The sequence below is a fragment of the Geotrypetes seraphini genome, chromosome 5 (genome assembly GCF_902459505.1).
Source record: "Geotrypetes seraphini chromosome 5, aGeoSer1.1, whole genome shotgun sequence".
Taxonomy (NCBI): Eukaryota; Metazoa; Chordata; class Amphibia; order Gymnophiona; family Dermophiidae; genus Geotrypetes; species Geotrypetes seraphini.
In genome coordinates this window covers 93088257-93115638 of record NC_047088.1, presented here as the reverse complement: position 1 = coordinate 93115638, position 27382 = coordinate 93088257, and the positions used below count along the sequence as shown (strand labels likewise).

The following is a 27382-nucleotide window of genomic DNA, read 5'->3' as shown; positions in this document are numbered from 1 at the left end:
CCTTTGCCTGTCTTTTTTCCCTGCCTGTGGGGAATCTTGCCTGAGGATGTATTGGGGCGCTTGTTGTTTTTGTGCCAAAAGTTTGTGAGTACCCCAGGGGGCTGCCGCTCGCTCCCCGCGCCAATACGCCACAGGCCCAGCATCATATCTGGTCTCCTGCCTCTCAGAATCACTCATCCTGCCCCCGCCCCAAAATCACTTAGAAGTATGTTATATAACAGGCAATATCAATTCGCCCGGGCTTTACCTGAATACACCTACCATATTAGTTGTGTCGTATGCTGGTCGTTGGTTGCTTTATAGTTTGCTGTCATTAAATGTTTCCGGGCAGACACAACAAAGTGTCAAGAATTTGGCTTCTCCAGTTTTGTTCTAACTTGCCTATGCCTTGCCTTCAAATTTGTTCAAACCACTGTGACTTTTGCTTGCCTCTGCAATTTTATTTCCCCTTGCCTTTGAGTTAATTCTACAATGTGGGCAGAATTTATTAAATCGCTTGGCATTTGAACTTATTTTGCGGTATTTGATTTTATCTGGTTTGCTGGACAGGTGTTTTTAAGTTTTTTTGATGATTGTTTGGTGGTATTTGATTATTGGTGCCAGTATGATGAATTCTTATTTTTACTTTTAGAACTGCATGTATGGTTTTGGCATCTCCAGTCCTTGTATTGCACATCATCCAGAGGTCTTCAGTGCCTGTTGATCTTTAATACTTTGGGACAGTGACAGTTTTGGACCAGATTCAGCCAGTGTTTATTCTAACTTAGCAGATTTGGCCTTCTTACATCCAGCCACCCCAGTATAACAAAATGAGCGTTCCAAAGAGCAAAACCTACCACTTTCATGATGAATGGAAAATGGACTACTTCTTCATCATGTTGAAAGACAAGTGTTGTTGTCTAATTTGTAATCCCCCAGTATCATTGCCCAAAAAGGGTAATCTGGAACATTATTATAAGGCTCTGCATAGCAATAAATTTGCTGATTTTCCACCCAAAAATGAAATTTGTAAACTTAAGCTCAAAGAACTTACCGTAAATCAAAATTGGCTACTCAGCAACAGTTGATGGCAAAGCCAAGTTCACATTCAGTCAATGCAACCACAGCATCCTTCAAGGTCAAGAACCTGATCGCAAAGAAATGCAAATCTTTCACTGAAATGGAATTTGTAAAAGATTGTTTTCTTGAAGCAGCTGACAATCTTTTTTGAAGGATTTAAAAATAAGAAAGAGATCATAGCTACTATTCAAGAAACGCCCTCGTGCAGCGAATAGAAAAGATGTGTGGAGACACAACTGAACAACTGTTGGAGGATGCTTCAAATTGTGTTGCTTTCTCACTCCAACAGGATGAATCTACAGACATTTAGGGCTTCTTTTACGAAGCCGCGTTAGCGGCTTTAGCGCACACACCTTTTTAGCGCGTGCTAACTCCTGCGCTAGCCGAAAAAGTACCGCCTGCTCAAAAGGAGGCGGTAGCGGCTAGCGCAGCTGGCAAATTAGTGTGCACTATTACGCACGTTAATCCGCTAACGCAGCTTCGTAAAAGGAGCCCTTAGAGTTACTATTCTTTATCCAGATGGTTTTTGAAGATTTCAGTGCTAAAGAAGAACTACTTGGAATGATTTCTTTAAAAGAGAGAACTACTGGTCAGGAACTATTTAGTTCTTTCCATTCTTTTGTGACAAAGTGTAATCTTCCACTGCATAGATTTGTTTCCATCGCTACTGATGGAGCAAGAGCAATGGCAGGTGAGGCAAAAAACTTCAAGCTGCTCTTTTGATATATAAAGGGGAAACAACCCTCAAAAGAAGCGGTGGAGCAGTTGGATGACCGTGGAATAAAGGGAGTGCTAAAGGAGGAGAAAGCCATCGCTGACAAACTGAACACATTTTTTTATCTGTATTTATTGAAGAGGATATACACCATACCAGAAGCCGACAGGCTATACACAGGAAACGAAGATGGGAAACTGACAGTGTTCATGGTCAGTCTAGAAGAGGTATGCAGGCAGACAGATAGGCTTAAAAATAATAAATCCCCTGGACCAGATGGCATTCATCTGAGGGTAATCAAGAAACTGAAAGGGGCATTGGTCTTTGACCTAAGGGCTGCAGCGGTAATTCTTATGATTTTAAGTTCTTATGTTAAGGGTTTCATAGCCATCTGTAGACAGCATGACGACTTCCCAGATTTCCTTTTTTACTACTGCATCATTCACCAGCAAGTTTTGGCAAGCAAGAGACTCAATACAAAGACTGTCATGGACATCACTTTCAAAATTGTAAATTCAGTTCGTGGAAGATCACTTCAAAGACGACTTTTCAATCTTACTCTTGATGAAAGGGCATCGGAAATCATTTTGCACACAAATGTAAGGTGGCTAAGTAGGCACAAATTTTTGGAAAGATTTCGTGATTTGCTGAATTAAATAAGTTTTTTGAAGGAGAGAGGAGATGACCAAGCAGAGTTGGAAGATGAGGAGTGGCTATGTGATCTGGAATTTCTCGCTGACTTTACAGGCAAACTAAGTGATATGAACCTTGAACAAAGTAAAAACAAATGCATTGGCGAGATTATGAGTACAGTTTCATCCTACAAGAGCAAATTTGAGTTAATGATGACTGACCTTGCAAACAACACTTTTGATCATTTTCCTAATATGCAGGACCATCTGGGACAATATACAAATTTTGTTTTTCAGAACGAGAAGTATGTGACAGAAATCTGTTCTGTTATTCAGGAATTCGAAAATAGATTCTTTGACTTCCCAAAAAATTGGAACAATTGTGGAGTACTTGTCATACCCATCCAAAGTAGATGTGGACATTAAAGAGACTGCAACTGCTATCAGTAAAAATTACTCATTGAACAAGCCATCTCTTGAAAACAAAATATTAACCCTTAAAAATGACATTTTTCTCAAGACCTGTGCTAAGCAAGAATAGTTTTGGAAGCTAGTGCCTAGAGACACATTTCCCCACTTGAGAAGATGCAGTGAAGCAGTACACTCCTGTTTCGGTTCAACTTATTTGTGTGAATCTGCGTTTTCCCATCTGAAAATGACAAAGAGTACACAACGCTCCAATTCAACCAACTTTAAAAAGCAGGTGGATGAAATGCAGGCTCAGACGTCTCACTAATGAGCAAGAGTGAAATATTAAAGATTGTGCAAGAGCAGCCTGGGGATCAATACTCAACCTAAATTTAACACAAATTGCTCAATAAAAGTTAAAGGAAGTCATTACTCAATAAAACTTTAAGAAAAAATGTACTTTCTATTTCCCCTCGCAGTTCTTACTGGATTTTCGTCTCTGTTTTGTTTTTGCTTAACAGCTGATCATATCCAAGTAAATGACAGAAGGTTCATTAAAAATGGGGGGAGGGTGTGAATCCTCCAGCTTTATTGGGTTAAAATTTAATTTTATACTTAATTTTCATGATGGTAGATCATCAGCACTTTTGGCCAGAAAAAGTAGATCACGACCTGTTCAAAGTTGGACATGCCTTTACAATAATATTTTCTCTTCACAATAATCAAGAATAAACAGAATGCAAGAAGTCTCTAGATTAGATTGTGTTGTTTTAAAGATTTTGGATCTCAGGCTACCTACTAATGTAAACACAGCAAACCCTGTGTGTGTGAGAGTTAGAAACTGTCAGTTTTCCAGAGAGAAGTATTTTGGTCAGAAAGAGCTGGTGATTCATTCTTTAAGACTATATCAGGAGGATACTGGTTAAAAGATATATCCTTTATTTAAGGTTTGCATTTCTTTGGTAAATTGCAACTTAAGTGGTGCTAAGGTGTTCCTTTAAGAATATATACATTATAATATTATTTTATGTAATATAAATACATATTTAGAATGTTTTGAAAATTACTGTAATAGAAACATATATTTAAGTTTTATACTTTGTAAAACTTTTTGTCTGTTCAGAACCTACGGAATGTTTTTGTTTAAATAATGCCTTTTAAGGTGACGTGGTAGCTGAACATTGGAAGACTGAAGTGACATGTCACCAGTCATTGCAAAAGCATATAAGCAAGTCCCCAGCCTCTGATCAGGGGGAAGAAAATTCTCTCCACCAGAAAACACTTAGTTTCTGGGAGAGACAACACCCCCCCCCTCACACACAGAAACTGAGGTATGGTTTATGGCAATGCATGTAATGCATATAATTAATTGGCAATTTAATTCTAATTTTAATCTCAAGTTTAATTTGATATAAACTGAATAAATATTATTTTGATGAAAATACATGTCTGAGTATGAGTTATTGGCATAAGGTACTCTATAAATTGGGCCGAAGTACGAGAAGCGAGCTCAGCCTTGAATTCTGCCAGAGACAGAGCCCACTGTAAGGATTCGGACAGCTTGTTCCAAGCATATGGTGAGAAAGGTAGAAGGGACGAAGTCTGGAGTTAGCCGTTGAAGAGAAGTGCACAGATAGAAACATAGAAGCATGATGGCAGATAAAAGCCAAATGGCCCATCTAGTCTGCCCATTCGAAGTAACCATTATCTCTTTCTCTCACCGAGAGATCCCATGTGCCTATCCCAGGCCCTTTTTAATTCAGACATAATCTCTGTCTCCACCACCTCTTCCAGGAGACTGTTCCATGCATCTACCACCCTTTCTGTAAAAAAGCATGTCCCTAGATCACTCCGGAGCCTATCACCTCTCAACTTCATCCTATGCCCTCTCATTGCAGAGTTTCCTTTCAATTGAAAGAGACTCGACTCATGCACATTTACATTATGTGGATAATTAAACGTCTCTATGACATCTCCCCTCTCCCGCCTTTCCTCCAAAGTATACAAATTGAGATCTTTAAGTCTGTCCCCATATGTCTTATGATAAAGACCACAAACCATTTTAGTAGCCTTTTTCTGGACCGACTCCATCCTTTTTATATCTTTTTGAAGGTGCAGCCTCCAGAATTGTACACAATATTCTAAATGAGGTCTCACCAAAGTCTTTTACAGGGGCATCGATACCTCCTTTTTCCTACTGGGCCATACCTCTCCCTATGCAACCTAGCATCCTTCTAGCTTTCGCTGTCACCTTTTCAATCTGTTTGGCCACCTTAAGATCATCACATACAATCACACCCAAGTCCCACTCTTCTGTCGTGCACATAAGTTCTTCACCTCCTAAACTGTACCGTTCCCTCGGGTTTTTGCAACCCAAATGCATGACCTTGCATTTCTTAGCTGCCAAATTTCAGACCATTCTTCAAGTTTCGCCAGGTCTTTCTTCATGTTACTCACACCTTCCGGCGTGTCTACTCTATTGCAGATTTTGGTATCATCTGCAAAGAGGCAAATCTTACCCGACAACCCTTCAGCAATATCGTTTATAAAAATGTTAAAAAGAACAGGCCCAAGAACAGAATCTTGAGGCACACCACTGGTAACATCCCTTTCCTCAGAGTGATCTCCATTGATCACTACCCTCTGTCGCCTTCCACTCAACCAGTTCTTGACCCAGCCTGTCACTTTGGGACCCATCCCGAGGGAATTCAGTTTATTTATTAGACATCTGTGTGGAACACTGTCAAAGGCTTTGCTAAAAATACACCACATCTAGCGCACATCCTAGTGCGCACCTCACGGGGGGGGGGGGGGGGGCGGGGAAAACATAGGGGAAGATAAGTGAAGAGAGATAGTGAGAGGCAGCTGAGTGAGTGCATTTGTAGGTTAGTAAGAGGAGTTTGAATTGTATTCAGAAACAGATGTGAAGCCAATGAAGTGACTTTATTAGAGGGGTAATATGAGTATAGTGGCTCTCCCGGAATATGAATCGTGGAGCCAAATTCTGGACAGATTGGAGGGGAGCGAGATGGCTAAGTGGAAGGCCTGAGAATAGTGAGTTTAAGTAGTATAAGCGCAAGGTGATGAGGGCGTGGATAAGTGTTTTGGTAGTGGGCTCAGAGAAGAAGGGTCGTATGTTGGTAATATTATACAGGAAGAAGCAGCAGGTTTTAGCGATATGTTGTATCAGGGTGGTGAAGGAGAGAGAGGAATCAAAGATGACCCTGAGATTATGAGCAGACAAAATAGGAACGATGAGAGACGGAGAGATGGAGAATGAGGGAAGCAGAGAAGTGGGTTTAGGCGGAAAGATGAACAGCTCTGTTTTAACCATATTCAATTTTAGATAGCGGTGAGACATCCAAATGGTAATGTTGAACAGGCAGGCTGAGACTCTGGTCTGGGTTTCAGTAGAAATATTTGGTGCAGAGAGGTAGATCTAGTAGTCGTCAGCATAGAGGTGATACTGGAAGCTGTGGGAGGAGATCAGCGCTCCAAGTGAGCAAGTGTAGATTAAGAAAAGGAGTGGTCCCAGTACAGAGCCTTGAGGTACACCAATTGATAGCGGGAAGGCTGTGGAGGAGGAACCACAACTGCATACACTGAAGATGTGATGAGAGAGATAGGAAGAAAACCAGGAGGGCAGAACTCTGGAATCCCAACAATGACAGTGTTATCAAGGAGTAGGTGATGATCAACAGTATCAAAGGCGGCAGACAGATCGAGTAGGATGAGGCTAGAGTAGAGGCCTTTGGATCTGGCCAAGAACAGATAATTGGAAGGCAGCTTTAGTAAGGGCAGTTTCCTTGGAATGCAGCAGGCAAAAACCTGATTGAAGCGGATCCAGAATAGCAAGGGATGAGAAGTCCAGGCAACGGCGGTGAATAGCATGTTCAAGTAACTTTGATAAGAAGGGGAAGAGGGAGATGGGGTGATAGTTGGAGGAACATGTGGGGTCCAGTGAGAGTTTCTTGAGGGGCCTTAGCATCATTGTGCTTACTTGGAGGTTGAAGCAGGATGCAATCTGGAGGCTTGGCTTTGCCTAGATCCTATGAATCACTGCCGTGATCCTTGATAGGATCTCTGAGCCGAGTCTTCTCCTGAGCACTGTTGGAAGCATCTGGAATTATTAACACTAGACAGCCCAAAACCTATATAGTCTCATGGTTTGCTGTCAGGCAGAGATTTGGGCTAGCGATCTGTCATGCTAGCCATCGGATCATCCAGACATTTTCTAAACACCACCTGTCCCTTGAAAAGGAGTCTGCTGAGGGTAGCCTTGGGGATGGAATCTCTCGCATATTGCATCATCCAGAGCATTCGCGGGCTGAAATGGAATAAGCTGAGATTTTGCTCATGACTCTGATGATGTCATAAAGAGCATCGGTCATAGAATCCATCCCTGCTAGCAAAAGCTGGGGCAAAGGCTCACCCTCTGCAAGGGTGAGCCCTCATATCTTTGTATGACAAGCGCGTGCCACAAACAAGGCCACTGCAGCTGCTTTGATTCCTAAAACCAAAGTTTCCTCACTTGGCAGAGTTGTGTGCTTTGTTATCTGAGCTACCAAGGAATCTACCTTAGGCTGAGCAAACATTTGTTGGCACTCTAGTGCCATAGGATACAGCCTAGAGATTGTTTTGGCTACATTAAAAGAGCCCTCAGGAGCATCCCAGTGATCCATGACTAAAACCCTCATATCAGGAAGCCAGGGAAAAGACATGGGCTGCACTCTCACTCCGCTGAGGATAGACCACTGAGTGGAAGGATACTGCTGGGAGTCTAACTTCCGCAGAGAATCAGTAATGGTCTCGAAAAATGGCGAGGCTTGAACAGCCAACGTACAGTGGGATCTTGCCCTTGTTGAGCCTCCACTGTGCCCTGCATACTTGCTCCTATATGCACAAAGGCATACTGATTTCCCACCTTCTGAATCCCTGTCAAAAAGGTCCACGTGATCCTGTTCAGCTTTTGGCAATGCCACCAATGTGCCCTGGGAGCCTAAGCTCCCCTGTGCGACTCCTGGCTCACTGCCAGACTTTATATGAGTGCCCAGCTATCCAAATAAGCTGCCAACATCAAATTAACGAATTCAAGAGAAAAGGCATTAATAGGCAGCAGCGTGTCCCCTCTAGGTAACTCCTCCTTAAGTATCTTGGACTTTGCAGCTTCCACAGACTTGCGCATGGGTACACCACTGTTCCGGGGCTCTGGAAGGGAATTTCTCCCAGCAGACAGGCCCCCCCAATGGTTCCTCAAACCTAGAAATCAAAGGGGAAGCTAAGCTGGATGCTCTCAAAAATACCCTTTTACGTGTTGCCTTCTTCAAGTGACCATCCAGCGCAAATCTGGTATGAATTAGGGGTAAAAGAGCCCGAGGACTCCATCCTTTTGCCAATTTTGAGACAAAACAAGGTGATTTTAAGGTTCTGAAGAATTTTGGGAAAAAAAATTGGGAAATCCAAGATGGCTTCCATGGCAGTAATTTAGCGCCAAAAAATGGTTCAATAATGACTTAATTAAAAGTTTTTAAAAACCCAAAACAGAATTTTTAGAGGAGGGAGACCCTATAAGAAATAGCAGAAACCTTTAAAAACAGGATTTTCAGATATTCTTCTCCCCCACCCCGATTTTGCCCTTAGGCTGTAATAGTCTTACTTATTGTGATATAAGCTCTGAATGTGCTGCAGCCTGCTTCAGCTCTAAGAAATAGCTGGATCTGGGAGAAGAAACTCTGCCTCAATCAGTCAATGCTGAGATCTTCGGGCTGCCTATTAGACTGAGGTCAGACTGATCCTCAACCTCTGCAGAACCACACATGCAACGGGAGGGAGGCAAAATCGCAGCCGGCACCCTGAAAAGCCCTACTGAGCCCCTTGCGGATGCCTAACAGCCTGTGCTCAAGCCCCTGTGATTCAGCAGGTGAACTAAGCTACTAGGAATCAGATCCCGAGCTCCAGAAAGTTTTCTGCAAGCTGGCCTAACAGGTCCCCAAGGGATTAACCTGCTGGCTGCAGACCTAAGTCTGCTTCTTCTCCACACAGGCAGAGCTTCCTGCACACTAGGGAGCTCTGGTGCACCAAAAAACTACAAAAGACTCTGTAAATAATAAAGAATTATACAGAACAGAACAGAAAGACACCTTCCAGATCATGTGCAAAAGGAAAAACTGAAGAGGGCAGCAGAGCCCTTGGTAGAAGGAGGAGGAGTTGAAAACCTAGAGTGGATTTCTTCTGCATAACTTGCAAGCATGGGAAGAATACCTAGGGTTACCAGATGTCTGGGAAAACCCAGACATGTTCAGGTGCTCGGACAAATTTCCAAAACTCAGCAGTTTGTCCGGGTTATGGAAAGCCCCGAGCTCGGGACCACGTCTGGAAGGCTTCTGAGTATGCTCAGATAATGTCACACATATGCATGCATATGTGCAACATCATCACATCACATCTGTGCATGCTCGGAGGGCCTCCAGGCACAGCCTCAAGCACAGGGAAGAAGAGACAAAGTTTGTGTGTGGAGTAGGGCTGGGGGCAGACCACGTATTCTTTTTTTTATGAAATCTGATAACTCTAAGAATACCCTACTGTCCAGATTGGCACACCTATTGCACTAAAAAGGTAATTATAACTCCATTCAAACAGCAGAGCATAAGCAGGACTTGACTGACCATTTTAGTCAACTTGTGATACATTTGTAACCCTTTGATAGGGGAAGGACTTGGAATGAGCTAGCATTGACAGCACTAGAAATAAATAACACTGGCGAGAGGAAACCACCAGGGGTCAGCTGGTTGAAGGGAGCAGGAGAGAAATAGGACCTTACTGGGAGAATATGGGACATGAAGCAGAATGTCCTTTTATGATCTTTGTAAAAGATCACAACTCTCATTAAACTACTTTTGAAAAAGGCAAACTAACAAATCCAAAATGTGACGGTGAGGAGGATGAAGCTGGAGCATTGTTCTCCCTAGTGGGTGGGGACAGCACACATAATCACATTCCATACCATCAGCTATAGAAAGGAGGCTATATGATATGATAGACACAGGTTTCCCACAGCTGCCCTGGAGTTCCTAAAGACAGTTGGATTTCCAGGATATCTACAAGTGAAATGCATAAGATAAATTTGCATATCTGTAAAACCCTCACCCCCTCCCCTAACCCAACTTGTACAAATTGCTGTATATACTGCAAAGAACCTGAAAACTGCTTCCAACCTCACCAACTTGCAATATGAGAATCTAATAAACTTTGAAAACCCCACAGGCTTAGAGGTTCCCAAATCCTAGGCCTGGTTTAAACCCACTGCATGCCTAGCCTTGTAGTTTCACAACATTTCTGCATAAAGCAAAATAAACTACAACTTCCAAGCTGCACCACCATAAAATCAGATCTAGCTCAACCTGTTCCAGATTATATAATGTATACCATTAAAAAGTGACAAGGGACACAAATCTACTGAAACCACACAGCAATCTGAAACCCAGTAATTACACTAAGACCCTTGTTCTACTGAAACTTCCACACTCATTGTGCATTGTGGGTCTTGTAGTGTTAAAATCTACCGGAAGCTGCAAAAAAAACTACAAATCCCAGGGTGCAAAGTGTAACCATCGTTCTAACAACAGTTTTCCGTCCTCTCAGCGAGGAATAGCGTTTTCCCGCCAGAGGAATTACAAGGCATTTCTGGCGTTTCTCGCCACCTTCTGCAAACAGCTCAACATCTGGAACTTAGGACCATTGTACAAGCTACATTCCCTCCCCTCTCTCGTTCTCACCCGCTCCGCCATGACAGTACAGCAACCTTAGACTCTACTTTCTTGACGTCACATTCGCCGTGACGCTATTTCCTGTTCTTCCTTAATTGGTGAAGAACGGAGAAACTCCACAAAACTTTACAGTATGCGGGGAAGGGAACGAACTGTGAACGGTGATGTCACTGACAAGTGTTAGCTGCATGATATACTTTCTAGCCAGCGTTGCTAAGTCCAAAGTTGTCGTTTTGAAGGCCGATTACGGAAAACTTTTTGTAGGGTAACCATACGGCTCCAGAAATAGGAGGACGGATTGAGATATTCGAGTTTTACTTCCAAAACAATGGAAGTAAAACCTGGACGTCTCAATCCGTCCTCCTTTTTCTGGAGGCATATATGGTAGTAACCCTAAATTTTTGGAGCTACTTTCTATCTGTATGCTGTTTGGGGGTGTTGGGTTTTTTTTAAATATTGGTGGGATATTCATGATTCAACCAGTAAGTGTGCCATTGTGTGAACCCTCAGTCTGTCTGTGCATTCCAAGCTTTATTCTAGTGGTCCAGTAGCTGCTTTTCAGTGCATTCCAAACCTTATTCTGGAGCTCCAATAGCATCCATCGGTGCATTCTGGGTCTTTTTCTAGTCCTCCAATACCTTCTCTTGGAATATTTCATGCATGCCTTTCTCTGATCCACCAACTATATTTTTCCTGCAGGGAGTTTGTCTTGGGTGATTACTCTCCCTTGTAAGGTGGGTGGGTGTTAAACCTGCTGGGGCCCCGAGCAGAAATCAATACCCCCCTCCAAATTTTTCTACCCAATAAATGCCCTTCCATCCAGTTTTCCCCCTTCCTTTCCCTCCCCACTACTTCCAGGTCCACAAACTACCTCCCATCTAGCATCTCTTCCTTCATTTTAAAATCAATTGCTCCAGAGGGCCCCCACAGGCAGACTGTCCTATTCTTACCACCCTGTGGTAACCCTGGCCCCATCCCCCTCCTAAAGCTAGTTTAGCAGGGCCAGCTTACACAGAATCTGGTGGCTCTACCCTCTTACTTCCTCAGTGCTGCAATTCAGTTTTCTTTGGTCCATCAGCCTCCCCCAGAGGCTGCCTCTGCAGGTCCTGCTTATGCAGGAATAGGCAGTCACTGCAGAGAGGCGGCTTCCAGGGCAGGCCGATGGCAGCAGGCTCACCTCAAGCTGCCAGCAGCCCGAAGAAAATTGAATTGCTTGTAGCAGGTTTCCGGGTCTCGCTGCATCTGTGTAGAAAGAACTGACATTTCAGCCATCATGCTGTGGCTTTCTTCAGGGTATGTATATCCTGCAGGACACTGCCTCTCTCTCTCCCCTGTCCCCCACCAACCTCCTCACTAAAATTGAATCATTGTGCTGCCTGGCAGCAGCAGCAGTGAGGTGAGCCTGCTGCCGTTGGTCTGCCCCAGAAGTCTTCTCTTTGGAGCGACTTCCTGTTTCCACGTAAGCAGGATGCTCCAGAGAGAAGGCTTCCGGGGCAGGCCGACAGCATTGGGCTCACCTTGCTGCTGATGCGGGCTGGCCCAAAGATTCAAGTTTAGCTGAGTTGGGAGACAGAGCAGACATCACCTTAAGGAGCCCAAGTGTCCAGGCAGAAACTAGAGCCTGCAGCAGAAGGACCACTCTGAACAGAATGGAAAAGCCTAATTTCATAATGAATTTTTAAAAAGTTAGGGAGGTTTTGCTTGATCTGGACTGGAGGTAGATAAGAACATAAGAAGTTGCCTCCGCTGAGGCAGACCAGAGGTCCATCTCGCCCAGCAGTCCGCTCTCGCGGCAGCCCATCAGGCCCACTGCCTGAACAGTGGTCTCTGACTAATTTTACAAATTACCTCTAATCCTATCCCTCTAACCTTACCTCTACTCCTATCTGTACCCCTCAATCCCTTTGTCCTCCAGGTACCTGTCCAGACCCTCTCCACCATCCTCTGGGTGAAAAAGAACTTCCTGGCATTTGTTCTAAACCTTTCCCCTCTCAATTTCTCTGAGTGCCCCCTTGTACTTGTGGTTCCCCATAGTTTGAAAAATCTGTCCCTGTCTACTTTTTCTATGCCCTTCATGATCTTGAAGGTTTCTATCATGTCTCCTCTGAGTCGTCGCTTTTCCAGCGAGAAAAGCCCCAGCTTTTTCAGTCTGTCAGTATATGAGAGGTTCCCCATACCCTTTATCAGCTTAGTTGCTCTTCTCTGGACTCTCTCAAGTACCGCCATGTCCTTCTTGAGGTACGGCGACCAGTACTGGACACAGTACTCCATGTGTGGGAGCACCAATGCACGATACATTGGCAGGATGACTTCCTTCGTCCTGGTCGTGATACCTTTCTTAATGATACCCAACATTCTGTTCGCTTTCCTTGATGCTGTGGCGCACTGCGCCAACGCCTTCAATGTTGTGTCTACCATCACTCCCAGGTCTCTTTCAAGGTTGCTCACCCCTAGCGGTGATCCCCCCCATCTTGTAAGTGAACATCGGGTTCTTTTTCCCAACATGCATGACCTTGCATTTCCCTATGTTGAAGCTCATCTGCCAATTTTTGGCCCACTCTTCCAGCGTTGTCAGATCTTTTTGGAGGTCTTCGCAGTCCTCCATGGTTTCGACCCTGCTGAATAGTTTAGTGTCATCCGCAAATTTAATAACCTCACATTTTGTTCCCGCCTCCAGGTCGTCAATAAATATGTTGAACAGAAGCGGTCCCAGCACCGACCCCTGTGGAACTCTGCTCGTGACCCATTTCCAATCTGAGTAATGGCCCTTTACTCCAACCCTCTGTTTCCTGTCCACCAGCCAGATGAGGGACAAGGCAGACAGATTAGAGCTAACACTTTCTTCCCGGACACCCAGACAGTCCTCTAAAAAGAGGACATGTTCAGGTAAATCTGGATGTCTGGTAACCCTATGTAGACTGACCCTGCCAAACCCAGACTCCCACAAATTAAAAAAAACCTCTGGACACACAGAAAGTCCTCTAAAAAGAGGACATGTTCGGGTTTTACCGGACATACGGTAACCGTAATTTACTTGCTCATAGACCTCTGTTTCCTCCCAACCACCTCCTCTGGTTTTTGGGATGGTATTCACTATTCAACCAAGGAGTGTTCCAAGCCTCATTCTAGTGTTCCAGCTGCCCCTCTGGGCTTTTCAAACCTCATTCTGATGCTTCAGTTTCCTCTCAGTGCAATCAAAGCTTCATTCTGAAATCACTAGAGATTTTGACTACACTCCAATGTCTCTTCCCAGGTAAGTTAATAGCTGGGTAGATTCACTGGGTTGAAACACTTCTTAAGTAGCCTGGGGGTGGGCTAGTGAACCATAGAGAGGAGGACCCAGGCCCATAAGCCACGCTAACCACTACATTCATGGTGGAAAATGTGAGCCCACCAAAAAATCCCCAAACCCTATTGTACTGCTTTATAGGTGCCACCTGCAGCCATAAGGGCTATTGGGGTTGTAGACAGGTGGGTATAGTGGGTTTGGGGGACTCAACATTAATTACATGGGCGTTCTGGTGAGATGTTTATGTGGCACCCTTTTTGTAAAGTTAACAGCAGTGCTCTGTAAGGTGCCCCACTGCTCTATTGCCATGTCTGGTTGGCCAGTCCATCACATTGCTGGCCCCTGCCATGTCTAAAAGGTCTTGTTCTGGGTGTTTGGGACTTGGACGAATATTTGGATGAGAATGTGGTATAAAGATAGATATAGTAGTGGTATGGATGATCAAACGCCTGGATGCATACGGTATCATAAATCACAAAAACAAACACAACACAACACACACAAAAGAAAATCTGTACAATGCCATAAACAATCCAACATTATACAGATAACAAAAATGTGGTTACAAAAAGTTGGGTCTTCAAAAGCTTTTTAAAAATTCCATCTATTAGCACACAACAGCAATGGCCAGAAAGGCTATGCCACAACTTTGCTCCAATAACAACAGTAGATGCTCTAGTGTCAGCATAATGAACTCTTGGCATCCTATCCTTCAGCAACAACATAGCACTTTCAGATTATAATGATCTACCTGGACAATACATAATCAAAGATTCTTCAAAATACAGAGGAGCAGAAGCATAAAATGCTTGATGAACAATAGACAATAGTTTATGCTGTACCCTAAACAACACTGGCAGCCAATGGAGTTGACAAAGCACAGGGGTGATGTGAACAGATCTTGGCATACCTGGAACCAAAGTAACTAACTTCATTCTCGAGCACTGGACTACCAATCATATGTCATATAAATAATATAATTGAAAAAAGGAGGGAGTCTCAGTGTGAAGGACCAGAGAAAGGAGAAAAACATCTCCAGCACTCACATGCTAAGGTGAAGGTCTAATAACCTCCACCTGCACACCATCATCGAATTCCTCCTGAGTGCACCCATCAACCAAATCAAAAATAGGGTGAAATAAAGTGAAATTCAATAGTGATAATAATAAATCACATATTCACAGTGCTGAAACAGAGAAAAATACTTTGAAGGGCCCCCCCAGCTGACTCCCAGAATCAAAAAGGAAAACTTAGCTTGCAGGCATGGTCCGTAGATGAAAAACAAAGGCAAGGAGACACTTTAAACTGCCAAGTCAGATGAAATTAAGAACATAAGCACTGCCTCTGCCGGATCAGACCAGGGGTCTATCGTGCCCGGCAGTCCGCTCCTGCGGCGGCCCCCCAGGTCCATGACCTGTAACTGTTCCCTACCTAACCTAAAATGTGCATACCCTGTTCGCTCAATGTCCCGTAAGGTAAACCTTTATCTGTACCTTGTTATCCCCTTCGCTTCCAGGAAGTCATCCAGTCCCTTTTTGAACCCCAGAATTGTACTCTGTCTTATCACCTCTCCGGGAAGCGCGTTCCAGGTGTCTACCACCCGTTGAGTGAAGAAGAACTTCCTTGCATTCGTTATGAATCTGTCTCCTCTCAGTTTTTCTGAATGACCTCTTGTTTTTGTTGTCCCTGCTAGTCTAAGGAATCTGTCCCTCTCCACCTTCTCTATGCCTTTCATGATTATATAAGTCTCTATCATGTCCCCTCTCAGTCTCCACTTTTCCAGGGTAGAGTCCCAGCCTGTCCAACCGTTCGGCATATGAAAGGTTCTCCATGCCCTTTATCATCCTCGTTGCTCTCCTCTGGACCCTCTCTTGTATTGCCATGTCCTTCTTGAGGTATGGCGACCAGTATTGGACACAGTATTCCAGATGTGGGCGCACCATCGCTCGATACAGTGGCAGGATAACTTCCTTCGTTCTGGTAGTGATACCTTTTTTGATAATGCCCAACATTCTGCTCGCTTATTTTGAGGCCGCTGCACATTGCGCCACCGGCTTCATTGTGTTATCCACCAATACCCCCAGATCTTTTTCTTGGCTGCCTTCCCCGAGTACCCTCCCTCCCATCGTATAGCTGTACATGGAGTTCCCCTTCCCTATGTGCAAGACCTTACATTTCTCCACACTGAAGCACATCTGCCATTTTTTTGCCCACTCACTCAGTTTGTTCAGGTCGCTCTGCAGTTCTTTGCATTCCTCAACAGTTCTGACCCTGCTGGAGAGTTTTGTGTCATCCGCGAACTTGATAACTTCGCACTTCGCACTTCCAGATCATTAATAAATATATTGAACAGAGGTGGTCCCAGCACTGACCCTTGCGGAACACCACTTGTGACCCCTATCCAGTCAGAGTAGTGCCCCTTTACTCCTACCCTCTGCTTCCTGTCCGCCAGCCAATTTTTTATCCATCTCTGCACGTCCTCTTCCACCCCGTGACTCCACAGTTTCTTCAGTAGGCGTTCATGGGGCACCTTGTCGAAGGCTTTTTGGAAATCTAGATATACAATGTCTATGGGGTCACCTTGGTCCAATTGTTTACTTATCCCCTCAAAGAAATGCAGTAGATTCATCTGGCACGATCGTCCTTTACAGAAACCATGCTGGCTTATTCTCATCAGATTATTTTTTTCTATATGCTCATTGATACCTTCCCTGATCAGCGATTCGGCCATCTTCCCCGGAACTGAGGTTAAGCTCACCGGTCTGTAGTTCCCCGGGTCGCCTCTCGATCCTTTTTTGAAGATCGGTGTGACATTCGCTATCTTCCAGTCCTCCGGGATTACCCCTGTTCTCAAGGACAGGTTGCAAATATGCCGCAGTAACTCTGCTGTTTCATCTCTGAGCTCTTTCAGTATTCTCGGGTGGATCCCGTCTGGGCCCGGAGCTTTGTCAGTTTTTAATCTATCTATCTGCCTGAGAACGTCTTCGAGGCTTACCTCCATGCATGATAATTTTCCCTCTTGATCTCCCTTGAAGATTTTTTCCGGTTCTGGCACACTGGATGTGTCTTCTATTGTAAAGACCGACGAGAAGAACTTATTTAGCCTACCAGCTACCTCTTTTTCCTCTTTCACCACTCCCTTCTGGTCACCCTCATCCAGAAGTCCCACCTCCTCCCTCGCTGGCTGTTTCCCTTTCACATATCGGAAAAATGGTTTGAAATTTCTTGCTTCCTTGGTCAGTCTCTCCTCATACTCTTTCTTGGCTTTCCTGACTACTCGGTGACATTCTTTTTGATGCTTCCTGTGCTCTCTCCAATTTCCTTCGGTTTTGTCTTTTTTCCACTTCCGAAATGATTTTTTCTTGTCTCCTATCACTTTCTTTACTTCACTGGTTATCCATGCAGGGTCCTTCGTCTGATTCTTTTTGGATCCTTTCCTAAATCTTGGTATATATAGGTTTTGCGCCTCGTTTACTGTGTCCTTGAATAGGGACCAGGCTTGCTCCACAGTCCGAGCTTCCTTGGAGCCATTTCTGAGCTTCTTTCTCACCATTTGTTTCATGGCATCATAGTTCCCTTTCTTGAAGTTAAACGTTGTTGCCTTGGTTCTCTTTCCCTTAGGTAAACCTACTTGCACTTTGAACTGAATCATGTTGTGGTCACTGGTTCCTAGTGGTCCCAAGACCTCCACACCCTTTGCAGGTCCTCTCAGCCCATTGAGGATCAGATCTAGAATTGCTGACCCTCTCGTTGGTGCCTCGACAAGTTGTTCCATGAAGCAGTCCTGAACAGCTTCCAGGAACTCCGTTTCCCTTGCACATTTTGAATTTCCAAGACACCAGTCTATCTCAGGATAGTTGAAATCTCCCATAACTATGGTGTTTGGGTTCTTGCATTCCCTTCTCAGCTCGGCTACCATTTCTGTATCCTCAGCTTCAGTTTGCCCAGGTGGATGGTAGAACAATCCCATCTTTATCTCGGATCCGTTGCTTCCTGGTACTTTGACCCACAATGACTCCAGTTGGGCATTTGTCGCTGCTGTGTCCACAGTGGTTGAGTGAATGGTGTCCCTTATGTATAGTGCTATTCCTCCTCCTTTCTGGTAAGTCCTGTCTTTTCTGTAGAGTTTGTATCCTGGCAGTACTATGTCCCATTTGTTTTCCTCGTTCCACCATGTTTCTGTGATCCCTATGATGTCTAGTCTCTCATTATTGGCCATGACTTCTAGTTCCCCCATTTTGTTCTTTAGGCTCCTTGCATTAGTATACATGGAGTTCAAGTCCTGGCATTTTCCCTTTCTCACTATTTTCCCTTGCATTCCATTCTTCATTCTGTCCCCTTCCTGACCTGCCAATTCCTGAGTATTGTCTCTTTTATCTTCTCTTTGTGGTAGGTTCCTATTGCCTTCCCCTTGGGGCGTGTCCCGGTTTTGGGGACTTTTTTTTGCTGCTGTTTGTGGTTTCTATTTAGTATCATGTGCAGCTTTTTGCTTAGTGGAGTTAGTTTTGCTATACCTGGAACCAGGCAGGCAGTTGTATTTTGGACCATCTGCAATGGCCTACATCTGGCACTTGACACGGATGGACGATTTTCAAAAACAAATATAAAGTACTTTAGACGTATTTTTTGAGAATGGAAATTTGTGCCCTGCCGACTTTGGAATACTAACACCTTATGTCCAAATCGGACTTAGACTTATGCTTTGATTATGCCTCTCTGTCTTCTTTGCTGCTGGTGATGAGCATTATATCATCTGCATAGCGCAGGTTGTTTATACAGTACTCCCCCGAAATTTGCGGGGGTTCCGTTCCAGGAACACCCGTGAATTTTGAAAAACTGAGAATACGGTTTTTCAGCTGATTGAAGGCAGGAGAGGGCAGCTGGGGCGCCGGCGGGTGCTTAAATTGTACTTACAAAGCCAGGCACATTTTATGACCACCTCTGCCAGATAGCGTGTCAAAGCAGCTCCTGATTGGTGTAACCATGACTTTAGTACCAGGAAGATGCAGTCAGAAAATACTGCGAATTACTGAGTCCGCGATTTGCAAACCGCGAATTTGTGGGGGTTTATTGTATTTCAGCCACCAACTTTGAAACTGATGTTCTTCTTCCAAATTTGCTTTGCTGAAGATGGCTTCACCATAAAGGTTGAACAGGTAAGGTGACAAGATGCATCCTTGCCTGACGCCATGTTTTACTGGAAACCAATCAGTGTTGCCATATTCAGTTCTCGCTGCAGCTTCTTGATATTCATAGAGGCTCTTTATCAGCTGAATTATGTGTTTGGGTGTTCCCATTTGTGCTAGAGTTCTGCATAGTTTATCATGAATCACACAGTCAAAAGCTTTGCTGTAGTCAATGAAGCAAAAGTATAGGGGTTTTTGGTATTCTTTGCTCTACTGGCACCGTTTTTGCGAGGAAAAACACACTGGGGATAGGCAGCAATACAAGAAGTAAACATGCTGTATGTTGTGTATTCTCAACATATCTGAGGCTGAAACCTGTTTATTGGTCAGAGCCAGAGGTGCTGAGTGATATTTAAGAAGTCAGTTACAAAGCCACAGTAGCAATGCTGTTGCAGTAAATGCACCAAAGCCTATAGGAATTGAATGAGCTTAGGTGTATTTACTGTCTTAAATTAATCTGCATCCTGTCATGACTTAGAATTGTCACTAGATGGTGCTGCTGTACCTGCTGGACAACGCTATAGGCTTCTGGTCCTCTAACTCTGGGAAAGGGCATCCATCACCAGGAGTAGGAGCGTGATAGAGGGATTAAATTACAGCTGTTATTCTAGGATGAAGGTTCAGTCCTGTCACACTCTGAAAAACTCAGCCTGTCATCCTAGCAATAGTATAGTATTTACCCCTTACACTAGCAGTAGCCTTTCCTATGATTTGCCTCATTTAACCCATTCTTACTGTTCTCTGGGGCCTTTATCCTATCATACCTTATCCCAAGTGCTTCCTCACATCCATTCTCAGCCCAGATATACAGAAATACACCATACAGAATACTGCGAGACAGTGAGAAAAAGCTACCTATGGTATTTGTTCAGAACTGCAAGAGTTAATGCTGCTGCTCTTCTTTGGTGTATACAGAGGCTAAAGTGATAAAGTGCAGGAGGCTTAGCATACAGTCTGTCAAGGGTTCTGTGCATAATTTTCTGCATTGTTGTGACCACCCTATGCTCACAGTGTAATGCACAAGAAGACTGTACACAAAGGATTGAGTAGGTAACGGTGTAGTGCTGTTTTAAATCCAGTTATGAAACATGGATGAAAAGAAGTGTACCAAGAACTCAAAGGCTTAATGCCTGGGGTTTTTGACACTAAGGATTTAATACATAGTCTGAGGTGGGGGTACAAGGTTAGCTCGCTTTTCGGTGGTTAGTGCTACTGAGTGCTCTTTTCATATGTCGCTTGCGGATCTGTGATTCTGTAAAGATCCATGCCCAAATCCTCTTGTGCACAACCCAAAGGAGGTGTGACTATGGTAAGGGCATGGGTGGATCAGGGATGTTCTAAAAAATTACACGCAGTGTTATAGAATTTGAGGGCTGGGTGCCAAGGCTTACACCAGCTTTCAGTTGGTGTAAATCCTTGTGCCCAAAGTTAGGTGCTGAAATACACACTAAATGCTATTCTATATAGAGCACTCAGCTCAGAGGGCCTTTTATAGAATAGCGCTGGGCGTGAATATCTCCCAACACTTAACTTTTGGTGCCATTCACTGAGTCCAGCCTAAAATACATAAAGCATTCCAGACAGACACAACTAATGTGCATAATGCATGCATTGAAACTCCTCCAGGTGCCGGTATAAAAGATTCTGTAGAAAATAGTAATTCTGCTGCTAATGCATGCCTATGTGTTCATTTTTCATGACAATTGTGTTTGCACATATATTATTTACATATAGTTTGGTTGTAATTTTTTTACATATTCATTAAGAAACTGAACACTAAGTTTCATGCATAGCTTATTAAACTGACCTCACAGTGCTGTGAGATTTAATGCTGTTCCTGGGCTCTATGCAGAACTATTAAGAATAATTTACCCCTTTGAACAGTGTGTGTATCTTCATGAGGGTTAATGCTGCCCCCTGGGTTGTGTTCTGAATTGCTAGGTTTGATACACATCTCTGGGCTGTATATAGAGCTCCATGAGAGTTAATGTTGCCCCTGGGTAGTGGTGTGCATTGTTAGGATTAATGGGTTATATTCAGCATTACTAGGGTTAATTCATCCCTCTGAGCAGTATGTGCAACTCATTAAGGGTTTGTGCTCTCTCCTGTGCTGTATGTGCATCTCCATAAGGGTTAATGCTGTATGCTCAGCTGCATGAGGGTTAGTGCTGCCCCCTGGGCTGTGTTTTAGCAATGCTAGGAGTGACGTACCTCTCTGGGTCACTTTTTAACCACCTATGGAGTCCTGGGCAAACTTTTGTGGATGCCTCTCCACCCCTGTTCCCGCCCTTGTTCCAGTGGCACCCTTTCTTCCCTAGTCTAGTAGCACAGCTTCCTTAGCCCCTGCCAGCCAAGCTGCTTCCTGCCCAAAAAATGCAGCATAAAAGCTTGGAGCTGCTGTCTAGGCCTCATCTTTGATGGCTCTGCTGTTTCTGCCCCTCATAAACAGGAAGTGAATGTCAAAAGAGGCAGGATTGATCCTCAGGAGGATAATTCCAATTCTTCCATCCGCTATGCTAGAAGCGACAGAAGGGCTTTTCTGCGCTTTCTGCGTCGGCAGGATTTGATAGATGTGTGGCGTTATTTACACCCTGGCGCGCGGGATTACACCTTTTATTCATCAAAACATGATTCGTATACTAGAATTGATATGTGGATGCTGCCTCGTGTTGCTCTGCCTCGTGCCCTGGCCTCCAGTATTGAACCCCGGGTGTGGTCCGATCATGCTCCCTTGACTTTGGAGTTACAAGTTGGACTGGTTAGAGGTGGTCGTCGTTTGTGGCGTATGAATGATTCTTTGTTGAAGGATCCCAGTACCTTGACTTTGTTAGAGGCTGATGTTAAGGAGTTTTTTGTTTTTAACGATGTGGCCGGCATTAATGTTGCGATACTATGGGAAAGTTTTAAAGCCACCCTTCGGGGTTGTTGTATTTCGAGAGGGTCGTATCGTAACCAATGTCGAGTTGCTCGTAGATTAGAGCTGGTGTCCCGCCTTCGACGCTTGGAGAATGCTCATAAGAGAGCTCCGTCGGCGGCTGGGGGTGTGGCGCTGACGGAGTGCCGGAGGGATTTACAGGAGCTTGATTTAGAGGGCATGGCTTGGGCCCTACAGAGACGGAAACAACGGTTTTTTGAATGGGGTGGTAGGGCGGGTCGCTTGTTAGCTACACAGATCAAGCAAACTCAGGCGCAACATTCCATTACTCGGATTCGTAATGAGTCGGGACAGCTTTGTGCAGATGACGTGGCCATTCATCAGGCTTTTTTATCCTTCTATCGAACTCTGTACTCTCCGGAGATTGAAGCCACGGAGGGGGAGATAGATGCTTTTCTATCTAACGTCACCTTGCCTTGTTTGGCGGAAGTTGATGCGGAGTGGCTCTCTTCCCCTATTCAACCCGCTGAGGTGGTGGCGGCTATACATCATTTAGCTGCTTCTAAAGCACCGGGTGTTGATGGTTTTTCGCCCCTGTTTTATAAGAAAATGGAGGCCCATATAGTCGCTCCTTTGACTAGATTGTTTAATTCTTTTTTGGAGGGGGATTGTTTGCCGTATTCGTTTCGTCAGGCTGCGGTCTCTCTTCTTCTTAAACCCGGGAGAGATCCCCTCCTTTGTGGGTCCTACCGCCCTATTTCGTTGTTAGGAGTTGATTATAAGCTGTTTACCCGTATTTTGGCAGTCCGGTTGCAACGTTTTTTGCCTTTCCTAGTTCATGGTGATCAATGTGGTTTTATTTCAGGGAGGCAACCTGGTGATAATATTCGAAGAGTGTTAGATCTTATTGGAGTGGCCCATCAAGATTCTGTTCCAGCTGTCTTGTTATCAGTTGACGCTGAAAAAGCCTTTGATAGGGTTTATTGGCCGTTTATGCTAGCAGCTTTAAAGAAGATGGGCATTTCGGGTGCTTTTCTACATTGGGTGACCTTATTATATGCTGCTCCGGAGGCTTGTTTAAGGGTTAATGGAAGATATACTGCTAATTTTATGATTCGTAGAGGAACTAGGCAAGGGTGCCCTTTGTCACCGCTGATTTTTGCGTTGGTTATGGAGCCATTAGCAGCTGCTATACGTGCGAATGCTGATATTCAAGGGATTGTGGTGGGTGACGAAGAACATAAGATCTTACTGTATGCTGATGATATTTTGTTTACCTTGACCCACCCACATCATTCTTTGACGGAGGTGCTTCGTGTTTTGACTATGTTTGGTGTGGTGGCTGGCTTTAAAATTAACATTGAAAAGTCTGAATTGCTTAATGTTTCCCTTCCGGACTTGTTGGTAACGGACTTACGTGCTAAATTTTCGTTTCGATGGGCGGCTAAATCCATTAAGTACCTTGGTGTGCGTATATCTCGTAGACTATCTGACCTTTTTGAATTGAATTACCCTCCGTTGCTACGAACTGTGTTTGCTGATCTGGATCGCTGGGAGGGATTGAGGTTGTCTTGGATGGGTAGGATTAGTGCTTTGCGTATGAATGTGCTGCCTCGTTTTTTATATCTGTTTTCCTGCCTGCCTCTCTCAATTCCTAAGCGGTTCTTACTTAGGCTACAACGGCGGGCCTTTGCTTATATCTGGACACGTAAGCCCCCTAGGGTGCGGAGGGAACGTATGTATTGGGACAGGTTACATGGGGGAATGGGTGTCCCTGATTTTTCTACATATTATTATGCGTCCCAACTGCAAGGGTTGTTTCATTGGGCATATCCCTCCCAACGCTGGGTTTCTCTGGAACAGGCTCTACAGCCAACCTACCCATTGGCAGCATTGCCTTGGCTGTCTTTTGATATCCTTCGGGATTTGCAGACTGGGACGTCTTATGGGATGGCGTGTACCTTGCAGGCGTGGAGCCGGGTTCGACGAGCTTGGTTCCCACGTCAGCGCTATTTTTATGCTACTCCCATTAGATTTGCCCCTGATTTTCTGCCTGCTAGGGATACTGTGATTTTTCGGCGTTGGGAAATGGAGGGTCTTCGGGTCCTGGGTCAGTTGATAGTGGGTGGACATCTGGTACCCTTTGCTGCCTTGCAATCTATATATGACCTCCCCTCAACGGATTTTTTCGCCTATGTCCAACTTCGGGATTTTATGGTGAAGAGGGTGATCCCTGAGTGGGAAGGGGCAGACTCTGCTTTTCTTCAAGTTTTTAGGATGGGATTTGGGGTGGGCCTTATATCACGTCTTTATAAAGCTCTTCTATACACTAGGCCTCAGGCTCGCACATACGAACATCGTTGGGAAATCTTGTTGGGGAAGACCTTTGATTATCAACAATGGGACCGCCTTTATGGTACATTGCTGAGAGTTTCTTTAGCATCCCCCTTAGTTGAGCAGGGGTATAAGATGCTATTTCAGTGGTACCTTACGCCGGAAAAGGTGCACCGTTTCTATCATTGTGGAGATGGGCACTGCTGGCGTAACTGTGGGAGTCTGGGCACTTTTGGGCATATTTGGTGGGATTGTGTTATGATTGTACCTTTCTGGAAGATGGTTCAACAACTGATGATTGATGTGTTACACCTACCCATTCTATTGCGTATGGAAGTATTTTTACTTAACTATCCTTCGGGGAGTTTGGATGTAGATCAGAATCATTTTGTGGCCCTAGTTGCTACGGCGGCTAGACTTACTGTGGCTACATATTGGAAGCGTGCTTCTTTGCCTTCTCGCACTGAACTGTTAAATAAGATTGACCAAATTTACTTGATGTCTAAATTGACTGCTTTAAATAATGATTCCTGTGGTACGTTTCATCGTCAGTGGTCTCGTTATGGCTCCTGGCAGGGTCTACTTTGAGCTATCCTCATTTTCATCTTCCTTTGTTTCAGGCTTATGCTGTATCACTCGGTTGGGGGTGGGGGGGTCATGTTGTTTCCTATGGGCAATGTACTTTTGCTGTTGGCATGCTGCCTGTGTACTGTTTTCATTTTGTTGAATAAAATATTAAAATATCAAAAAAAAAAAAAAAAAAGAGGCAGGATTGGCAGAGTCATTAGCGAGGTGGCTTGTCCAGACAGCAGCTCAGTGCCTTTATACTGCGCTTTTTTCCTGGAAGCATTAGGATGAGGGGGTAAGGAAGCTGCTGGATCAGGGGAGGGGAAAGAAGGGAAGAAGTTGCTGGATCAGGGGAGGGGAAAGAAGAGAAGAAGTTGCTGGATCAGGGGAGGGGAAAGAAGGGAAGAAGTTGCTGGATCAGAGTACAGGTGTGCCTAGAGTATCCCACTCCAACAAGTGAGATTTACCATCCTAATGAGTAAGACTGAAGACAAATGAATTAGGTTTTTCTCATGGTGCATAAATTTGTCATGATAGTGAAGGGACTGAGGCCTGAGGCTGCTAGCTACTGTTATTAACAAGTAATGCCTTCACATGGCCTAAGGATTTTATTTATCATGGGTGACGATACTTATTTTAAAATCAATAATTTTAAACACTATCAATATTAAACTGCATATATATATCCTATGAAAACAATTCAACTATATTTAAAGATCCTTCAAGAGGCAGTGTATCAATTTAAATTTGACAAGACACAAGTCTGCTATAAAGGCAACCACTTCATCTCCTATTTGCATGAACCTGCAAATCTATTGGTCAAACATTGGTCCAAAATCCTTTCTATAATTCATATGACTAATAAGATACCTCTGTCTTATAAGTCCATTGTACTGCGTTCCTCAAATCCAGATGTCTCATTGCCTACATCAATTTTAAAAAAAAATTTGATTTCATTATTGCACTAGCTATTCATCATATAGTATGTAACTGGAAGGATAGCTCTAAGTTTAACTTTTGTGAATGGTGGAACCATCTCTGTGTATTAAGAAAGTATGAAGAAATAATAGCATTCAAACATAATAATATAGCTAGCTTCAATAAGACTTGGGCTCCTTTAGATGAATTTTGTAAGGAATTGAGCACTAATCTTTCATGACTTCATTATACTGTACGGGAATTATGCAGTTTATTATGATGTATTATAGTACTATTGTTCATATGTATAACTAAATCTAAAATATGTATAAATAAATGCTAAAAAATCTAATAAAATGTTGGGGGGGGGGGGGGAAGCAACCACTTCAATATATAAAACTATCTAAAACTTTTGCATCGATGCCCTCCCTCCTACCCATGATCCAGTAGCTCCTCCACCCAATTCTGGTGATAAAGGGTGCCAAAATCCTGACTACCTGACAATCCTCCCTGCCTGCAGAGGGGAGAGAAGAGAGATGCTGTACTGGGATTTTGGTGCCCTTTATTACAAGCACCCTGGTCAATAGGTTGAGCCAGTCCAGATCTAAAACTAAAATTATGTTAAAGTTTTGATGTTAACTCAATAAGACACAATCCCCACTGCAAAACACTATGCACAAACCTGTGCAAAAATACACTGGGAACCTTACCATTCCATAACAGCTCTAACTCTCAGGTCACACACACAAAACACAGATATATATATCCTTCACAAATACGAGTGAAACAAGGAACCACAGATCAGTAACAGTGATATGAAGGTGAAAAACTGAACTGGACAACTCAAAAAGTCAGACTATACAGTATGCTCAACAATACTAGAATAGAAGCTGAAATGCAAGATATTGGAGATACACATTTACAAAACCTTTAATATTCCAAGTCAAAATAAAATACCTTTTTATCTATCATTGTTGTCTGAGCATTTTATTTTTCCATTCACTTTAGTCTGAGTCTCTTTTCTACTTTTCTCTTTTTTTCTCCCCGTTCTTTGCAGGGTCTCCTATCCATTTGACATTCTTCTCTCTCCATGTCCACCATCCGTCCAGCATTCTGTGTCTCTGTTCTCTATATTCAGCATCTCCTCTCTGTGTCCCTATCTTTCTCTATCCAGCATCTTCACTCTGCCCCTATTCCCTCCCCCTGTGGCCAGCATCACTTGTCTGTGACTCTATCTCTTTTCCTGTGTCCAGTATCACCCATCTTCTTCCTATCCCACCCCTTTTTTTGCAGAATTATTCCTCTGTGTCCTTATCACCCCCATCTAGCATTCTCTTTCTGTTTCTCTATACTGTTGAGAGGGGGAAGAAAGGAAAGGGAGAGTTGTGGTCACTGATGCAGTGTTATGAAGAAAGATACACCATGACCAAGACAAAGTTACAGCTTCCAGGCTATGTTTACTTATGGGCAACTGGGAGGCTGGATCCCCTTAATGCAGGGGCCCAAAGCTCCTGTCTGTTTTGCCCATGGGTAAAAGCAACCCAGTCTGGGCTGTTATGTATAGCTCCATTAGGGTTAATGGTGCACTTGGGACATGTGTTCAGTACTGCTAGATTTAATGCTGCCCCCCTAG

General features: G+C 44.0%; 1 protein-coding gene across 5 annotated transcripts in view; it reads right to left on the bottom strand.

Moving 5' to 3' along the window:
- Positions 1-25755, bottom strand: part of NFATC2IP (nuclear factor of activated T cells 2 interacting protein) — a 93469-nt gene extending 67714 nt beyond the window's left edge. For 2 of the 5 annotated variants that reach the window (XM_033946763.1, XM_033946766.1), the window contains exon 1: positions 11155-11205. In XM_033946763.1, the coding sequence (XP_033802654.1) occupies positions 11155-11190 (36 nt within the window). In that variant the 5' untranslated portion in view covers positions 11191-11205. Of the gene's footprint in view, positions 1-10589; positions 10730-11154; positions 11206-25701 lie in introns of those variants that run through there. The other 3 variants (XM_033946767.1, XM_033946765.1, XM_033946768.1) reach the window with 3 other exon arrangements.
- Positions 25756-27382: the final 1627 nt, after the last annotated feature.